Source organism: Balaenoptera borealis (assembly GCF_965194805.1).
Source record: "Balaenoptera borealis genome assembly, chromosome: 17".
NCBI classification, from domain to species: domain Eukaryota; kingdom Metazoa; phylum Chordata; class Mammalia; order Artiodactyla; family Balaenopteridae; genus Balaenoptera; species Balaenoptera borealis.
Window position 1 is genome coordinate 37,863,603 of NC_138876.1, and position 19,446 is coordinate 37,883,048.

At 38.0% G+C, this 19,446-nt stretch overlaps 1 protein-coding gene across 14 annotated transcripts in view; it reads left to right on the forward strand.

The window, feature by feature from the left end:
- NIPAL2 (NIPA like domain containing 2) overlaps positions 1–19,446 on the forward strand; it is a 72,770-nt gene that overhangs the window by 2,003 nt on the left and 51,321 nt on the right. For 11 of the 14 annotated variants that reach the window (XR_014236522.1, XR_014236523.1, XR_014236524.1 and 8 more), the window contains exon 2: positions 18,459–18,527. Coding sequence is in view for 11 of the 14 variants with exons in the window: in XM_082364373.1 (XP_082220499.1) it covers positions 18,459–18,527 (69 nt within the window). In the remaining 3 variants the exon portion in view is untranslated. Of the gene's footprint in view, positions 1–6,434; positions 6,535–18,458; positions 18,528–19,446 lie in introns of all 14 variants that reach the window. The other 3 variants (XM_082364376.1, XM_082364378.1, XM_082364377.1) reach the window with 2 other exon arrangements.

Here is a 19,446-nt window from a genome sequence, read left to right on the forward strand (position 1 = left end):
CTTTTTCACCGGCCCTTTGGGGAAACGTCGAGAGCCTCAACAACGTGCATGTACGCTGGAAGTACACGTTTAACAGGATCAAAGAGGATTAGAGCTGCCCATTTATTTGGGGCTTGTTTTAAGATCAGAAAAAAAGCCCTTCCTCTAGCCGTATTTCTGTTCTTTCTAGTGGGTGCAAGTGATCTTGATATGGTCGATTCCAAGCTTCCTTCTGTTTTCATATGGGTGTTGCTTTGTTCTTGTTCTTTAACAAATCAATGGTTCTTTTTACTTTACAACAATATAATTATAAAATATTTGTTGCTGTTGGTCTACATCAGGGGTTTTACCAATAATCAAAGGCCTAGAAGCATTTTATACTTGAAACGTGTTTCGAATGTTAGTTTCTGAAATGTTAAAATTTTGTTTTCAAAAACAACACGGAAGATAATTTACTTATATAAAGACAAAATTAGCATGTTCACGTTATTAGTATTCAACAGAGGAGAGAGTATCACTTTGAGTATGTTTTACCACAAAACATACTAAAATAGGAAAAATGGGGGGCACAGAGCCTATTGGATTCCATTTCTCCTTGCTTCCACCCACAGGAGTTACAAAGACAAGAATTGCTTTTTATGGGAAGTTCTTTGAGCATATCTGTTACACTATGCTTATGCTAGCATATGTTATAAAGCATATTATAATATGCTTATGCTAGAAGCACTCGCAATAAAAGTTTAAGAATGATATTTTGTCTTTTGGTAAAGGAATTAAAGAGTAAATGTGACCTACCAGGGCATCATCCAAAACAGGAGGACATTGTTTGCAGAGTGGAAACCTCTGCAGTCATTGGTTTTCTTTAATGTTTCCTGGAATTCAAGATTGTCTTGGCTCTCTGACACCAAACACAGCTTATCGTGTGACATAAATGTGAGAATTTAACTTTATGTTTGCAAGGCTTAACTTGCCTTTGACAATATAGATTTGTACAGGTTAGAAAGGGTGTATCCAGGATATGCTAATTGAAACTACTCAGCTGACACCCAAGCATAGCTAGTTTGAGGTAAGACTATATCAGCCTTTCCCATTATTATGCAAACTTGGACTATCTTATAAGATTGTGGTATTTTATCCTTTCAGCGATTGAATTTGTTTTTAAGCAAAAGTAAAAATTGATTTTTAAAAATTCATTCAGCAAACATTTTATTGAGTGCCTCTAGTGCTGGGCAGGCCAGTAGAAATAAAATGGAATCTAATTTTTCTTTTCTTTCCTTTTTGGACACTAACTAAATACAGATGGCTGAAAATGGGAGTGGCTCCAGGAAAACAAAATAAGAGATGAAAGTTTAAGACTTGAAACTAACCTTGATTGCTGGATAGCCAGGGTTTAATAAGTTGTATCACTACTGAAATGTTTGAACAGTGTCTGTTCACTGATAGCCCAGCTTTCTGTGTCTTTCCAAGAGACAACCATCAGATCTGATAAATTAACCTTACTGACAGAAAAAGACCAACTTCCCTGAAACACATTCAGGTGACAGATGAATATTTAACAGTGCCCGCTTAGAATCAGTGTGGTCTAAGGCAAAGATGTGAGTGCTTCTAGAGGAAGAAATCCCAAAACAAGTAGGAAGTAGAAGTTCAGTGGGGAAAATGTTTTAGGGAATCAGGGAAGTGAGGCCTTTGCCCCATCTGTATCTCTTAGGAGTCTACCTATACAAGTATAAATGCAATAAAGTTCTACAAAGGTATTTTCTTTTTTGTTTGATCCACAAGTTTTCAGTATAAAAAATAATGTTTCTGCGATGGTTATTGAGCTCCCTGCTTTGTACAAATCACTGTGGGATATTCAACATAGTCTTTAGACTCAACCCCTTCCTTCCTTCCTAATGTTATTCGGTGCTTGGGGAAACGAGCTATGCGGGTAACTGTAAAACAAGGCAGTATGTTTTAAGTGTCGTGTGAGGAATATAAAGTCCTTTGGGAATTCAGAGCAAGGTGGCTTTTAGCAGGGGCTATCAAGGATGTTTTGTGGAGAGGTGGTATTTGAGCTGGACACCTAAAGACAGAGTTTCATTGATGGGAGTCACACAGGTGGAAAGCATTCCAAGAAAGGGAAAAGTCTGGAGACCAAAGAGCAGCCCATGCTGTCTGAGCAGGTGCCCTTCTGAACATTTTTGTACCTAGAGTAGAAGTCAGTGGCCATTCTGGTTGCAATGGAAAACTGACACTGACTGGAAAGTGGAAATACAGTTTTGGGTCTTAGATATTGTCATGGATTGCCATGAAGGACAACAGGTTAAGAAGTTTGGACTATATCTGGTAGACAGTGGGGAGCCATTGAAGGTTTTTCAAACAGGGAGTAAAAGGATCAAAACAAATTAAAGACATTTAAATTAGGGTCAGGGACTTCCGTGGTGGCTCAGTGGTTAAGAATCCACCTGCCAGTGCAGGGGACATGGGTTCAAGCCCTGGTCCGGGAAGATCCCACATGCCACGGAGCAACTAAGCCCATGCGCCACAACTACTGAGCCTGTGCTCTAGAGCCTGGAAGCCACAACTATTGAAGCCCATGCACCTAGAGCCCGTGCTCTGCAACAAAGAGAAGCCATCACAATGAGAAGCCCGCGCACTGCAACAAAGAGTAGCCCCCGCTCGCCACAACGAGAGAAAGCTCACGTGCAGCAACGAAGACCCAACGCAGCCAAAAGAAAAAAAAAAGAACACACAAATTAGGGTTAGCAGGACGCAGAGGCCTCTAACTGGCTAGCTATGGACCGAATCCAGCCCGTAGACGTATCTTGTGTCAAACTGAAGAGAGGTTTAGAAAATGTTTAATACGTTGCCAATGTTTAAAAATGAGTAGATTATGTATAAGGTTTCAAGTTTCCATGATCTGTTTAAATATTAGAAGTGCTAGCAACTTGGCCCTCTTTCGCACGTGATAACTGCGAGGGGGAGTTCACTGTTTAGAACAACTGTGCTCCCCACTTAGGCCCCTCTCTTTGCTCTCATCTCCTTTACCTACTCGCCTTGTAGGCACTTAATTTGCAACCAGCGTTAGAGGCTGTTGTCTAGTTTCTGCCGTCAACTAGCGGAGTTCACGTGGGCGTCACACTGGGCTTCAGTTTTCCTTACTGGTAAAATTAGGCTTAGAATAGAAGATCCCCAGGCTCTTTCATGCTATCTGGTTGAATAAATAAGTGCCAATCCGGCAAGGCTGTAGAGGGAATGGACAGGAAAGGATGAACGTGGGAATATTGTGAAGGAGGGGTTTTGTGGCTGTTTCTTTAAGTTTATGCATGTTGCTAAATCTCTAAATTCACAAAGACACTGTTAGAAAGGTTTATTCTGCACAGGGTGAAATGAAAAATTTAGATTTTTTTAATGTCCTTTATTTGAACTTTTGATGTTCAATGGCTTGAATTTTTAAAGTCAACATATTTAGAGGAAAATTGATACAACTTGGCAGGGAAGAGGCGAATCGAAGAGACATTTGTTATGCATTTACTATGTGACACTTTATAGCTATTATCTCATTGGAGCCCCGAACAACCTCGTAAGGTACATATTATCCTCACTGTTCATGTAAGGAAACTTGTGTTAAATAACTTGCCCCCAGATCTTACAGCAAGTAGATTTAACTGCAAAGATATTTTTATTCCATGCCTGAAGGCCATTGCTTAGAAACTAAGGCTTGAAAAGAATGTGGCAGGGGAAAATGAATATGGCTTGTCTCACTGTACTAAAGAAAAATCGCATTGAGTTTTATATTGCCCTTTTATTGATTTTGCTTTGCTACCGTTTATCTCCTTTCTGCTGGTCGCTGCATCTGATTGCCTCTTAGAGAAAGAAAAGTGCCAAAACTTACAAATAACCAAAGGGCCAGGTAGAGGTTGCTGGTCCTTTCCGTTTCCTTCCCAAGAAAAATCCCTTTTTTGTTTTGTTTATACTTACTGACCTTTCTTTTTTTTTTTTTTTTTTTTTTTGCCTTCCTTATATATCCAACATGGCATTTTCCCTTTACCACATTTTCTTCGAGATGTATGTATAAGGCAGCAAAAAAGAAGGAAGAAAATGATTACCTCAAAGCTTTTGTAATCATTCTCATCATCATCATCCCATGGTCCTTATTAGAGGAACAGACTCTTAATGCTGTTGTGCATTTGTCACACCACGCGTTTGCCTTTAAATCTACCTGTTATCCTCTTTACGGCTTGATTTATATTAACCAGCTATAATACTTGCATTAATGCAATCAGCTAAGTTCAGGCTGTGGGAAACTTCAGTTTACAGGTTTATGTGGCTCAGTTTCTTCAAAAATCATTTTTACAAGGAAAAAAAAAAAGGAGAGCAAGGATAGAGGGAGAATCTGTAGATTAAAATACACCTAAAAGACCTATTAGGAAAAAAGACAGCCTTCGTGCACAGTGTCTAGGGATGCACACTTGGGTGATAAAACTATAGAGACAAGCAAGGAAGTGATTGCCATAGAGTCAGGCCAGTGTTTCCTTGGGGAAGGGAGAGGCTGGGATGGGATGAGGCAAAGGGAGGTCTTTGGGTAGGCGCCCAATTTCTGTTTCTTGATCTGGATGCTGTTATGAGGGTATTTGCCTTATAATAATTCATTTTAGTAAATTGTTCATCTATATCATTTTCTTTATGGTTGCCTGTATCTATTATATTCTACAATTTTAAAACGTTAAGAAATATTAGGATTGCTATGACTGTTCAACTTGCATGTTTTACCCAGATGGTGTGGGAAATGGTATGCCATATTCATTTTGTTTGCTTAGGAGAATTATTTAAACAATTTCTTTTTAAAATGTTGGTGATTGTTCACATTGGCATTTGAGAGTTTACCATGGAAAGGATGACATTCCCCTAAGCTATCCTTTTTGTTCGAGGATAGTGTGGTTTAAAAAGCTCAGCCTCTTTACTAGGTGCGTTGGCAAGTTTCTTAATTTCTCCAAATCTTGGCTTTCTCTATTGAAATGGTAATAATAATAACACTACATACCTTATAAGGTTGATGTAGGAATAAAGTAAGATAATGTATATCAAATAGTTAGCAGTTCCAGACACATAGAAAGCCCTCAATAAACACTAGCTATTATTAGAAGTATTACAGTCAACCTATATTATAGGAAAGTCATAAAATACATATTTCTAATAATTAATAATTATTGTACTTAACTCATTACAAACGGAAATAAGAGAAATCATGTCAGTTATTTGATGTAATTCTGTTTTCTTTAATCTAAAACCACTGAATTCTCTACATCCAGTGCCTTCCTCACTCCCTTTGATGTTTGCCTCCCCTTCACTCTCCAAACATATTCACATTACAGAACACTTCCTGATTGCAGTAATCTCCTAATTGGAACACTTGTTATCTTGAAGTACTAAGGCAAAGATTCCTCCCATGTCTAATGCCACTTTCCAGAATTCAGGGTTGGGGTGGATGGGTGTGTAGCCCTGGGAACAGCTGACAGGTTTTGGTGGCAGTAGTGTGATGATGTCTTCAGACATTGACTATAGTTTAACCACCCAGCAGGACCAGCACCCCAGCTTGGGAAGGCTCATGCAGTGTTAGCGTTAAGACTTAAATGCTATTTATTTTAGCTTGAGTGTTTTTTGTTTTCTGAAGGTCCAACATTCCTCTGTTCAGTTTACACCTTTTCTAACCTACCTCACATGTTCCGTGCAACAGAATTACATTTTACATAAAGTCAGAGCTCTTCGCCAGTCTGTCCTGGTCCACCAGAGTGTCCTAATTGCCTGGAGGCTGGCAGATAACACTCCACTTCCCCTCCACATAGTTCTCAGCATGTGCATACCTGTACATTTGCTTCACCTTGTCACTTGCTTGGCCCTTGGTCACTCCCAGCATGGTCTCCTGTCATCTTTGGCACCCGTTGGGAGACACGGAGTAAATACAGGCTCGTGTAAACACAGGCTAACACATGTTTAGTCATGAGCTCCACACCTCACCAAATATTGCGTTTGTCCTGGCGTGACTCCTTCAGAGACCCACCCTGGCCATGGCAGGTCGTCTTGAGGCCTGCCAACAGCCCCACCTCTGGTTTCCTAAGCCACCCCCTCACCTTCTCGGCACCTCTCAAATTTTCTCCTTTCAGTAACTTGGACCCCTGGCCTGACTTCTTTAGCTTGCAACGGGAGTCCATCTCTCTTCTGGCTTTTGAACTTGGCTTCCCTACCAAGAATGCTTTGTAAGTTAAGAGGCTTTGGTTTTCGAGTCACAGGAAACCTAACATTAACTGGCTTAAGTAATAGAGGGAGTTAATCAGTCTGGATGACGTGGAAGGCTGGAAGAACTCTGGGTCCACACCAGCCTTGATCCACAGTCTCCAACAACATGGCAAATGCTCGGGTTCTCACTCTCCTCTTCAACTTCTGTTCCTCAGGGCTTTTGTTTCCACTTTTTGCAGGCTCACCCTCCAGCCTACATTCTCCCTTTTCACTTCCAGGAAGGAAAGCTTGACTTTCTCCAACACTGAAAATACATCGGCTTTAGTCTGCCTGAACGAGGTGGGTATCCACTGGCAAAGGCAGTGTCCCTTGCTTCGTCTCAATCTTGCCTCTACCTGCTTAGCGATTTCTTTACCATTGACAGTCTTCTCTTCAGTCGGTAGGGATCTCCTAAAAGTTTAGTGGATTTAGGTGAAATAGTGTGGTATGTGAGTGTGATGTTGTATGGAGTCCTAGAAGCCGTGTCAGCATTGCTGATATGTCATTCAGGCTTGAGGAGAATCCCGTGAATTCTGGGGGGTCTTTATTTCTTCTTCAGCCTTTGGACTTGCAGGGCTCTGGTTGTTCTGGGGCTGTTTGGGAGACAGCAGCACTCTGTTCCCTCTCGTCACAGCCCACATTAATCTTGATCAGCTAATCGACAATGAGGGCCCAAAATGCAACCAACATTCCACTCAATAAGAGAAAAACAAATACCGTATGCTAACACATATATATGGAATCTAAGGAAAAAAAAAAAGGTCATGAAGAACCTAGGGGTAAGACGGGAATAAAGACACAGACCTACTAGAGAATGGACTTGAGGATATGGGAAGGGGGAAGGGTAAGCTGTGACAAAGTGAGAGAATGGCATGGACATATATACACTACCAAACGTAAAATAGATAGCTAGTGGGAAGCAGCCGCATAGCACAGGGAGATCAGCTCGGTGCTTTGTGTCCACCTAGAGGGGTGGGATAGGGAGGGTGGGAGGGAGACGCAAGAGGGAGGAGATATGGGGATATATGTATATGTATAACTGATTCACTTTGTTATAAAGCAGAAACTAACACACCATTGTAAAGCAATTATACTCCAATAAAGATGTTTAAAAAAAAAAGAAATCGCAAGCAGAGGGTCCTTCTCAACAGAACAGTGTTGGGTAGTGATATCAAAGAAATCAGAAAACATGGACTGTGTCCTCAAACTGTAGCCATACATATGTGTGTGATATACATAAATTATATCACGTGTACATTATACAATGTACAATGTGTATGTGTGAAAGTGAGATAGAGAGACAGAGAGAGAGACTGCTTTTGAAATACTTGAAAAACAACATTTGAAGGGCTGGTGTGAAGCTACCCTTGCTTATATAATCTGATGGATTGCTTCCATTGTGCTTCCAAGACTAACATAGTACAGTTATGTAATTGTAAATAAAGAGAGCCAAAGCAGAAGAGGAAATTGTGTGATGTACCTTTGGATATGGCTGCCTGAGTCACAGCAGTGGAGAAATGAGTGATTGTTTGTGAACAAGGTACAAGCAGACCTCATGTTACAAGCAGCTGCCACAGCCATAAAATAGAGAATAATTCTGAGTTACATGTACAGCATTTTATTAGCCTTTTGAACTATACTTGCAGACCCAAATCAGAGTCACCATCAATGAGTCCTATGGGTATCATATGTGGGATGATCATAAAGTATGTTGGAACCTGCCTGCTGGACCAGTGGGACGGGAGAATTTTGCCAGGAATGGGGGAAATTATCTTGGCTATGAGGACTGACCCTTTAGAGGCAATGAAGAGTCCAAGTCAGAGTGTCCCAGAGGAGAAAATTTGAACTTGATTCCTGCCTTGATGTCAGAAAGATCTGGTCTGGTGGGTGGCCTGGCAGATATGTGTCAGTGAGTGGCAATGTCATGATCCCTCCCCCATACTGAGGCACAAACTCACCCAGTGGCTGGGGCCTGACATAGACAATAGAGTTTAGTCTCCAGGAGGATGGAGCTGGCAAAATACAGCCAGAGTTCAAGGCAGGCATTGCTCTCAAAACGGACATAGACTCTTGAAACCTAAGCAGGTGTTGGGGAAAGAGCTGTCATTCAGTGAGCTCCCAAGTTTCCAACTTTAGGGTAGGAAGCCTCTCGCAAACCCTGGGCTGGCCCTGCAAAAGGCAGCCTGCAATCCTGCTTCTTTGGAAACAAAAGATGACAGATTTTTTAAATTATTATTATGAATATGTTCTTGAAAAATTTGAAAGTAATGGGACCTCATCTTGATCTGGATGCAAACAATAGCATTCTTTGTGTTCAGCATGTCTGTCCTTGTTTCAAAGATTCACCTTTCCAGTGTTAAATGGGGTTGATTTGTTTTGTAATAGAACCAAGTTTAAGATTTCCTTAAGTGATATCACACCTTCCTTGACTATTGTTGCTGTCCTTTTAACAAAGTGTTAAAAGCCCCCAAAGGATGTCTTATTAAATTTTTCCCATAAATTTGTTCTGCTGCAACTTAAATTTCTCAAAAGCAAAAAAACACGGTGGCTTCTTAGTAAGCTTAGTAAGGCTTATCCTTAATGGAGTTCAGTTTTTTAAAATAATGAATGTACAGTTATGTAAGTAAATGTGTTCCCGAGTAAAAGACAAAATGTAATAGTGCTTAATTGTATGGAAAGGCAATATGTTGGGCTTTTCTGCCTAGGTTTTAAGGTTGATTAAAAATTGGCATGGGACAGCTTGTAGAATAGCAACGATATACTGTGGTATGTAACCCTGACCTTTTCTGTTGGCTCTAAATCACCAGATTTGGATCCAGTGTCATGAGAGTTTCTCAGGATAGAAAGGCAATAACTGTATAGCATACAAAAACCAAGATAACAAATTAAAAATCTGTTCCTGACTGAAAATTTTCCTTTCTTCTTTTTCACGTACGGGATTATAGTTTTAACTTAGTTTGGGTTAGTACTGCAGACAACGCAATTATCTACAAGGGCAAAGGAGATTAGTGGTAAGAATAGTCCAACCCATTCGGTAATCTAAAAAGCATTTCATATTTCAGGTTGCCTCCAGTGTTTGCTGGGATGAATATGAATATTGTTCCTCGATGGCCCTGTTGTAATTCACTCTCCACATGTCCCCTACTTCTTCTCTGAGATCCCAAAGTGTCTCCTAATTGGTTTTCCTGTTCCCCGTCTTGCTCCCTCCTAGTCCATCCTCCACACTGTAGCCAGGATGAGTCTTCTAAAAGTCACGGCTGGACCTAACATTCTCTGGTTTAGAGCCCTGCGTGTTGTAGCACCAGCAGCAGATCCATGGCACGAAAAGGCTCCTGCCTGCCTCTCCGGTCCAGCTATACTGGAGTCGTGCAGATGTGATTAAATTAAAGATCTTGAGGTGGGATGATTATCCTGGATTATCTGGATGGACCCTAAATGCTGTCACATGTATCTTTTTATAAGAGGAAGACCCAGGGAGATTTCATGTGGAAGAGGAAGGCAATGTGGCCACAGAGACAGAGATTAGAGTGATATAACCATAATCCAAGGATATGTCAGCAGCTACCAGAAACTGGGGGAGGCAAGGAATGGATTCTCCCTTAAAGCCTCTAGAGAGAGTGTGGCCCTGCCATTTTTTTTTTCTTTAATCCTTGAAATAAAAATTTTAATGACTGAAATTAATAACTAAACAGATTAGGTAAACAGTAAATGGGAAACAGCAAAAGAGCCTTATATCACAGCATAGGCAAACAAGTTCCAGTCTGTGCACCTATATGCAAAATGTTATTTTAAATAAGGCTTCTAGAAAAAAATGTAGGAAGTTTTCTCATGACCTTTTAACCCAGATATAAAGGGTACCACACATAAAGTTAAGGATCAATAAGTTTACTTCCTCAATAGAGTATATTTAAGTCCGTTTATTACTTAAAAGTTTCTATGCAAAAAGAGGCAAGACACAGAGTGAGAAAAGTTGTATGGAATGCATATATTCAAAAGGAAATCATATTGGGGATAAAGTACTCTGACACATCAAGTACAAAAAGACTGCCACCATAAATTAAAAATTGGACAGTCTGGAAAAACATTTAATGAAACAAGAGAGCCAAGTGGTTTATAAGATGATCTGAAGGTTCAACATCATTGGTCATTATAAAAATGGAAATTTAAACCATAATGAGATGTGAGGTTCTCCAGAATAGCTAAACTTAAAAAAAATTGCAATACCAAGATACCAAGTGTTGGAGGTGGAGAGAGGCACCTGGAAATGTTATTTACTACTATATAACATTTTAGAAAAATCTTTGTGAGTGATTATAAAACCCAGACGTATGCATACCCTATGAACTAGCAACTGAACTTCTTGGAATGTGGGCCCTGCCATCTTGATTTCAACCCAGTGAAATTGATTTTGGGCTTCTGGGCTCCAGAACTGTGAGAGAATAAATTTCTGTTGTTTTAAGCCACCAGGTTTGCGCTAATTTGTTACAGCAGTCACAGGAAGCTAACATACTCTGCAACCTAGGCAGATGTGTACTTTGTCCCTTCTGTTCCCATGGGTTCTACAGAACGTACCTCTATTATAGATTTCACAGGTGGTAGTCTGTTATCGGTCGCTTTTTCTACCTCTTCTGAGCTTATCGAGGATACTTTGCATCCTTAGTTCCTGAAATAGGACCTAATATTTAGCAGTTACTAAATAAATACCAAATGGGTGCACGACTGAGTGAATAGCTTCTGGTGTGGGCTTCGAGTTGTCTGTCTCCCATATCTACCATCTTCTCTCTGATCACTTCCATTTCATGTCCTTTTCCTCCAGCTTGTGTGTTTTTCCCAAGCAGTGTCTACCTGTGGTTTTAAGCTGTGCCGTGGTTTTATTTTTCTGCTTAATCTCTTTCCTTGGTTCAGCCAGCTTCCTTTTTATTTCTTGCTTTTATTTCTTTCCTTGTTATCATCTCCTCTTTTAACTCTTTTTCAATGAATCCATATTCTCTTTAATTTCATTGAGTATATAAAGCAGAATTTTTTAACTTCTTAGTTTGAAAAGTTTCCAACCTATAGATAATTCAGAAGAATAATACAGTAAACACCATATGTCCTTCACGTGGAGATTCACCTGTTGCTAACATTGTGAAATATTTGTTTGTTCTCTCTCTCTATCCCTCTGTTTTTTATTTTATATTGTCATGTATCATTTGAAAGTAAGTTGCACACATTATGAGTCTTCACTCCTAGAAACTTAAGGATGTATCACCAAGATTTTGGATGTCCTCCTATCCCCTCCCAACTTTCTGGAAGTAGATGTGTGTCTACCTGTTTACTAGGTGCAAATAAAAAACAACCCCAGCTCATTCCTAAGAGTTTCCTGTGAGATGAAGTGACCTGAATGTTCATTTCTCAGGTATATCATTCCCTTTCAGGCTCAGGCTCTTAAGATCATTCCTGCAGTGATTAGTTGACCTAAATCACTTAACCTGTGGTATTTCTGGTATTCGAAACTGGATCGCTCATGTCCATGTTCAGGGATATTTTACTGCCTGGAACAGGAGGTAATATTATTCTAGTTGTGAGTTGAATATGACTATTAACAGTGTTCAAGGCTAGCTCTGAATCTATGGTTCTTTTGAACCATGTACTAGCTCCACTGGGTCTGATTCCAGATTTATGTTTTGAAGGCAGAGCCAGGAATATGGTTGAGTTCAAAGCCAGAACTGGGATAGACTATGACCAGTTCCACACATCCCTGTTATCATATCCCATTGCCATCTGGCCAAACTGCCCCACCCATGGATTACAGGTCAATAACTTTATGTGAAATACCTAAAGAACATTCTGGCACCAAAAAGTAGGAGATAAGATTGTTATTCCAAATAAAACAAAAACATCCTTACTACTCATTAGTGCTGATATTTTGAACCTCATTCTCCATAAATTGTTTGCTGTGGCTCCCACCGTCTATTTGTCAAGCCACCCTGGAACAGCCAGAAATTGAGCTACAGTACTGACAGGAGTGAGCATGGCAAAAATTAAGGGCATCTTTCTGTGTTTCTGGTCTGTACTTCTAGCTGCATTGTTAAGATGTGGGGCAACCTTTCCTTCTAACTATTATCTTTGCTTTATTTTATTTGCACTGAGAAAAAGAAACAGATCCTGCTAATTTTAAAACTGTGGCAAATTGGCATTGACTAGCCAGATGGTTACCTATTGCAGTCTGTGAAGAAATGGTGATTCAGACATGAGCTGGGTGCCTTGGGGCCAGAATTTGCCTGGTATCTATCTAGCTGTGTGACTTTGCACAAGTCACTTTCCTTCTCTGGCCCTCTCTTCTCTTTCCTGACCACCAGTCTCCAGATCAACAGGGAGGGGAGAAAAGAGGGCGGGGGAGAGAGGAGCTCTGAGTTTCCACTAATTCTAATATGCTAGAAATCAGATAACACTCTGAATAAAGTAGTGAAGTAAACTAGATGTCTTTAATTTAAATGGCAAGTTTATAAGGGCTGCTCATTGTATGCAAATGACACTTCTGATTGCAGGTGAGGATTTTGTAGTCATGAAAGCACATTTACCAGAGCCTCTAATTGGAAACAGCATTTAGTAATGCTTGCCTCAAGTCAGTCTATGTCCTTGAAGGTAATTAAACACCTTTTTTAAGAAACATTGCAAATTTGAACCTTCCCTCCCCAACAATTAGGGGCATTAATGAGGATTTACTGAATTACTACTCTTTACAGGTATGTGCCAAATGAATTTAATGAGCATGCAATTAACCTTGAATAATTAGGTAAATTTTCAGAAAAACGAAGAATAAGATATACCAGTTTATAATGTGTACTGGCGTACTTCCGAGATATTGCACGTTCAGTTCCAGACCACCGCAATAAAGCAAGTATCACAACAAAGTGAGTCACATGAATTTTTTGGTTTCCCAGTGCATGTAAGAGTTATATTTACACTTACAGTAGTCTGTTAAATGTGCAATTATATTGCATATTGCATCATGTCTAAAAAAACAATGTATATTGATTAAAAAACACTTTATTGCTAAGAAATGCTAACCATCATCTGAGCCTTCAATGTGTCATAATCTTTTTGCAATAGTAACATCAAAGATCACTGATCACAGATCACCGTAACAAATACTATGATAATGAAAAAGTTTGAAATATTGCAAGAATTACCAAAATGTGACACAGAGACACAAAGTGAGCAAATGCTGTTGGAAAAATGACGCTGATAGACCTGCTTGTTGCAGGGTTGCCGCAAACCTTCAATTTGTATAAAATGCAGTATTTTATCCATAACTCAGTACAAAGAGATAAAGAGTTGGAAAATATGAGAGCTATTTTAGGAAACAAGAATTAAAAAGTCCAACATACTTGTAAGAGGAGTTCCACGTGGAGAGAATAGAGAGAACCATAGATATTGGATTGTAGTTGTGTAAAATGTTAACATCAAGGGGAGGCCTGGGGGAAGAGCGCCTGGACCTACCTGGACATTTCTTTGCAACCTACTGTGAGTCCATAATTATTTCAAAATTAAAAACATTTAACGGTAATTACTGAAAGAATATAAATAAGATGTGTAACTTCCTAGCTAGAAGAGTAGGGGAAAGAAAAGAATAAAGAAAACTCAATCATTTCAACAGGATGCAGGAAAAAAGAAATTAGAAAGCAAAGAAAAAGCAAGATAACTACAAACAAAAAAAGATAGAAATAAAGGAAAATATATTTATAATCACAGTAAACAAAATGGACTAACCTCCCCATCTGACAAAGTCTCAGGTTTTTTTTTTAATCTAGTTATTTTCTATGTATAAGAGACTTGACTAAAATATGATGCAAAAATGTTAAAGTGATGTGGAAAGTAGCAAATATCAAAAGAAAGCAGCTACAGTAATATCAGCTAAAATAGATTTTAAAGAAAAAACCTAATGATAAAAGGAACAATTACGGGGGTGGGGGGTGGTGTGATGAATTGGGAGATTGGGATTGACATGTGTACACTGATGTGTATAAAATGGATGACTAATAAGAAATAAATAAATAAATAAATAATAAACATAAGTAAATAAATAAATAAAAATTAAAAAAATTTTTAAAAAGAACAGTTAGCTGGGAAGATAAAACAATCCTGATCTTGTATACACCTAGGACTATAGTCTTAAAATATATAAATACATGTTTGAGTAGATTTTTAACATACCTCCCTAGGCAATTGATAGACAAAGCAATCCAAAATTTAGTAAGAATATCAAAGATTTGAACAATGACTTAATGGAGATAGATGAATGGATAGATAGATAGATAGGAAGGAGAGATAGATAGATGAATGGATAGATAGATAGATAGGAAGGATATATAAATTGTATTAACTCAACTTTTAAATACTTTATTTTCAAACATACATGGAACACTCATAAACTTGACCCTACACCAGCAGGTCACAAAACAAATTCCAATTTACACTGTATAATAGGTCAAAAGCAAATGTTAATATACACACAGAGTATTTTCTGCCCACAACTCAGTAAAATTAGAAATTAGTAATAAAGTGATAATCAACACCCCATTCATTTAGAAATATTAAAAAACACATCTCTGAATAATATAAGACTCAGATAAAAATGATGAGATAATCAGGAAATATTTAGAACTAAATGCCAATGAAAACTGTACATGCCAAAACTATGTGGGCAGCTAAAACAGAGGGTGTACTTAGAGGGAAATGTAAAGCCCTATTTGCATGATAGAAAGAAACAGAAAAAGCTAATGAGTTAAGAGTCCAAATGAAAACGATGAAAAAAAGAAAAGCTGAGTAAACAAAATAGATAATAAAAATTAATCGAGGAAAGAAAGAAATATATTTGTATCAACTTCAGAAAAAAAAATCACTTATCTCTGGGAGGAAGAAGAGACTGAAATAGAGCTAGTTACATTTGTAATATTTTATTTCTTTGGGCAAAAAAAAAAAAGATGTAAATGCTTTGTGTTTTTAAAATTATTTTTTATAACAACTTATTGAAATATAATTCACATATCATATAATCCACTCATTTAAATTGTACAATTCACTGAGTTGTACAATCATTACCCCCAGCCGTTAGCTGTCATATGAACAATACTGGTATGTAAATTTGTGTACAAGTTTTTGTGTGGATATATGTTTTCGTTTCTCTTGGATATATACCTCGGCATGGAATTGCTGAGTCAAATGGAAATTCCATGCTTAACTTTTTGAAGAACTTCCAGACTGTTTTCCAAAGTGGTTGCACCATTATATATTTCCATGAGCAGTGTTTGAGGGTTCTGATTTATCTACATCCTTACTAACACTTGTTATTATCTGACTTTTTTTATTATAGCTATATTATTTGGTATGAAGTGGTATATCACTGTGGTTTTGATTTGCAATCCCTGATGACTAGTGATGTTGAACATCTTTTCAATGTACTTGTTAGCCATTTGTCTTCTTTGGAGAAATGTCTATTCAGATCCTTTGCCCATTTTTAATTGGGTCATTTGTCTTTTTATTATTGCATTGTAAGTGTTCTTTATATAGTCTAGGTATAAGTCCTTTGTCAGATATATGATTTCCAGATATTTTCTCCCATTTTGTGCATTATCTTTTCACTTTCCTTGATAGTGCCCTTTGAAACAAAGTTTTTGAATATTGATGAGGTCCAATTATTTTTTCTTTGTTGCTTACGCTTTTGATGTCTTATCTATGGGAATCCATGGCCAAATCCAAGGTCACAAAGATTTACCCTTATGTTTTCTTCTGAGAATTTTATAGTTTTGGCTCCTACATTTAGGTCTTTTGGTTAATTTTGAGTTAATTTTTGTATATGTTATGAGATCAGCAGCTGTACCATTTTACATCCCCACCAACAATGAACTAGGGTTTCAATTTCTCCACATCCTTACCAACACTTGTTATTTTCTGTTGTTTTTCTTTTTAATTGTAGCTCTCCTAATGGGTGTGAAGTGGTAGCTTATTGTGGTTTTGATTTGCATTTCCCTAATGATTAGTGCTGTTGAGCATCTTTTCATGTGCCTATTGCCCATTTATATATCTTCTTTGAAGAAAAGTCTATTTGAGTTCTTTGACCATTTTTCAGTTGCATTGTTTATTTTTTTGTTGTTGAGTTGTAGGGGTTCTTTATATATTCTAGATATCAATCTTTATCAGATACGTGATTTGCAAATATTTTCTCCCATTGTGTGGGTTGCCTTTCATTCTGCTAATAGTGTCCTTTGGTGCACAAAAGATTTTAATCTTGATAAAGTCCAGCTTATCTATTTTTTCTTCTGTTGCCTGTGCTTTTCATGTTATATCCAAGAAATCATTGCGAAATCCTGCTAACCAATTTCTAAACACTTGGCCTGGTGGTGTTTAAACTACTCAGTGAATCATTTAAAGAATTTTGAAGTAAGTTATTTCTATTCAACAATTTACTTTTATAATTATAGAAGATTTTCATAATTATCCATTCAATCCCAAACTTCTTCTGAATTTTTATTTTCCTGATTACTGCCAAATGCAGTCAATTGTAAATCGAAAGCATGGAAATAGCACAATATATTATGATACAGTTGTTCCCCATGAGGAATAGTGATCAAAATTATTGCCAACTGCTTTTATTAGGAAAAGAAAATTCTTAACTGATTAAAGACTATGGATATTATATGTCAACTATTAAATGGGTTTTCAACTTTCCTGCTTCGTTTTTTAGAAATACTGAATTTCACTTCAGCACATATAATGAAGTTCTAAAACTTCAAAGACATTTTGCATTCTGAAAAGGGTTCCTTGTGGTTGTAATGTTCATTTGAAATTCAAATAACTCCTTGGAATTTGAAGCTAGCTAGAAGTTATGTACTGTAGAAGAAGAAGGGGGAAGAGCCCTTCTATCATTGCTAATTTTTACTGCTAGAAGATATTACATCTTTGTACCTAGATAGGAGCAGAATATGCATCTTTTGAAGTCATCAAATAATACATATGCTATCTATAGTAAAGATAGATCTTGGGCAATGTGTCAGAACTTGTTTTTTAACCTCTGCAGTTCTTGTTTTAAACCACTCTATACTTTCTCGAGCAAGTATTTTTTTAAGCCCCTCATTTTGTATAGTAGATGATGTAGAAGACCCAATGGAAGTCTTAGACATGATTCCCTTCCCTCAGAGAATTTGCCGTCTATTTATAGAGCCTAATGATACACCTGACAATATAAAAGAAGAAATAAGGGATGTTCACCATTTAGAGTCTGAGAAAGTAAAGATGAGCTGTGGTGTCTGAGAAGGTCGTAAGGAGGTGGAGCTCCGATGGCCAGGAGGGTGAGGTCTGATTGAAATGGGCTGAGGGAAGAAGATGCTCTGTCTGGGTGAGAGGAATGACATGAGAAAAAGTATGGCATCTGACTGGAGAAGTCAGGAGCCAGGTACCCAAGGTAGAGGGAGCACATTAAAGTGTGCTGTGGACAATTGGATGGTCAGGATGAAGACCGATTATGGGGAGCTGGTACAGTAGTTTTGTATTTAATATAATTGTCTGTAGAGAGACATTGTGGGTTCTTGACCAGCAGAGTGGCGGGAAAATTTAGTCTGTCTCCAGTGAGGTTCATAGCAGTTTAGAGATAAAGGGATTTTTGGAAACATCTTATCCAACATCCCCTGTTTACTGAGGCCGGGGAGCTGAAATAACTTACTCAATGTCGCCCATTAGAAAATAGCAGATCTGAATCTCAGGTTCATCCTTTAACCCCAAAGCCAATGATCTTTCTTTCATACCACAGTCTTCCAGAATATCTTAAGAGAAAGAAAAGGGGGAGAACAGAAAAAATTATATAGTCCATACTTGAGGCAATGAACACCCCGATCAGAGAGGTTGCTGAGGAAATTGGCAGACAGGATAAATAGAAGCATCTTAGTGGGAAAAAGTCAGAACCTGATGACTGTTTATTTTAGTGAATGAAGCACATATCTAGAGAATTCAGTAAAGGACTGAACTAGTTATAAAAAATAATATTTGACTAAAGTGAAAAATTAATCCTAATAAAACCATCATTCATATTCCAAATGACCCTGGCAAACGGGTGCTAAGTAAATATTTGCTGAATGAATGAACAAATGAATGAATGTATCAACTTAAATTTTCGTAATTTTTTTGGTAAATATCTTACAAGTGCTATTTAAAGTACCATTTAAATAAAACATTTTCTTTTATAGATTCACCTTTTTGGAGTTTTGCTGGCCATTTTAGGAAACTTGGTAATCAGCATTTCCCTAAATATTCAGGTAAGAAGAAGCTTATTTTTCTAACTCTGTAGTTTGATCCAGGGACATATTATGACTTCAATGAGCCTCAGGCACTTTTGCCTTCTTGGACTTCTTCCTCCATTAAAGAAAGTATATCTTATGACCTCATTGATATAAAGACAAATATAATCCAGGCTAGATTGTGTCCATCTTTTTTCTTCTTCTGATTTTAAAAGAGATTAAATGTTTTGTAAGCCTCTTAATAGTATTATGTACCCCAGACCAGGCGCCTGTGAATTTGTATCACACTTAAAAAGATGTTCAGGGGCTTCCCTGGTGGCGCAGTGGTTGAGAATCCGCCTGCCAATGCAGGGGACACGGGTTCGAGCCCTGGTCTGGGAAGATCCCACATGCCGCAGAGCAACTAGGCCCGTGAGCCACAATTACTGAGCCTGCGCATCTGGAGCCTGTGCTCCGCAACAAGAGAGGCCACGATATTGAGAGGCCCGTGCACCGCGATGAAGAGTGGCCCCCGCTTGCCACAACTAGAGAAAGCCCTCGCACAGAAACGAAGACCCAACACAGCCATAAATAAATAAATAAATAAAAAGATGTTCATATCTTGGCATAAGCCAAGATTTATTTTAATGTTCTACGTTTTCTTATAGTACTTTTATTATTTTCTAAATAACTTCTGAAATTTTAAAAGAATTTTAAAGAAAAGATTTTAAAGTAATCTAGAATTGTACATACTTCTTAAGGAAGTAAGTTCAGTTATCATAAAATCAATAGGGAAATAGAGCTTTATTTAATGGCCAGTTTCCAGGAATTCATACATTTCCAATACAAAGAAATACTCAAACCAGATATAAATGAGTTCCCCCATCCCAACCCTCTGCTACCAGAGCTTTCTGCCCTGTTATGCTTATTGTGGTAGCAACTTTGACGCATAGATTTG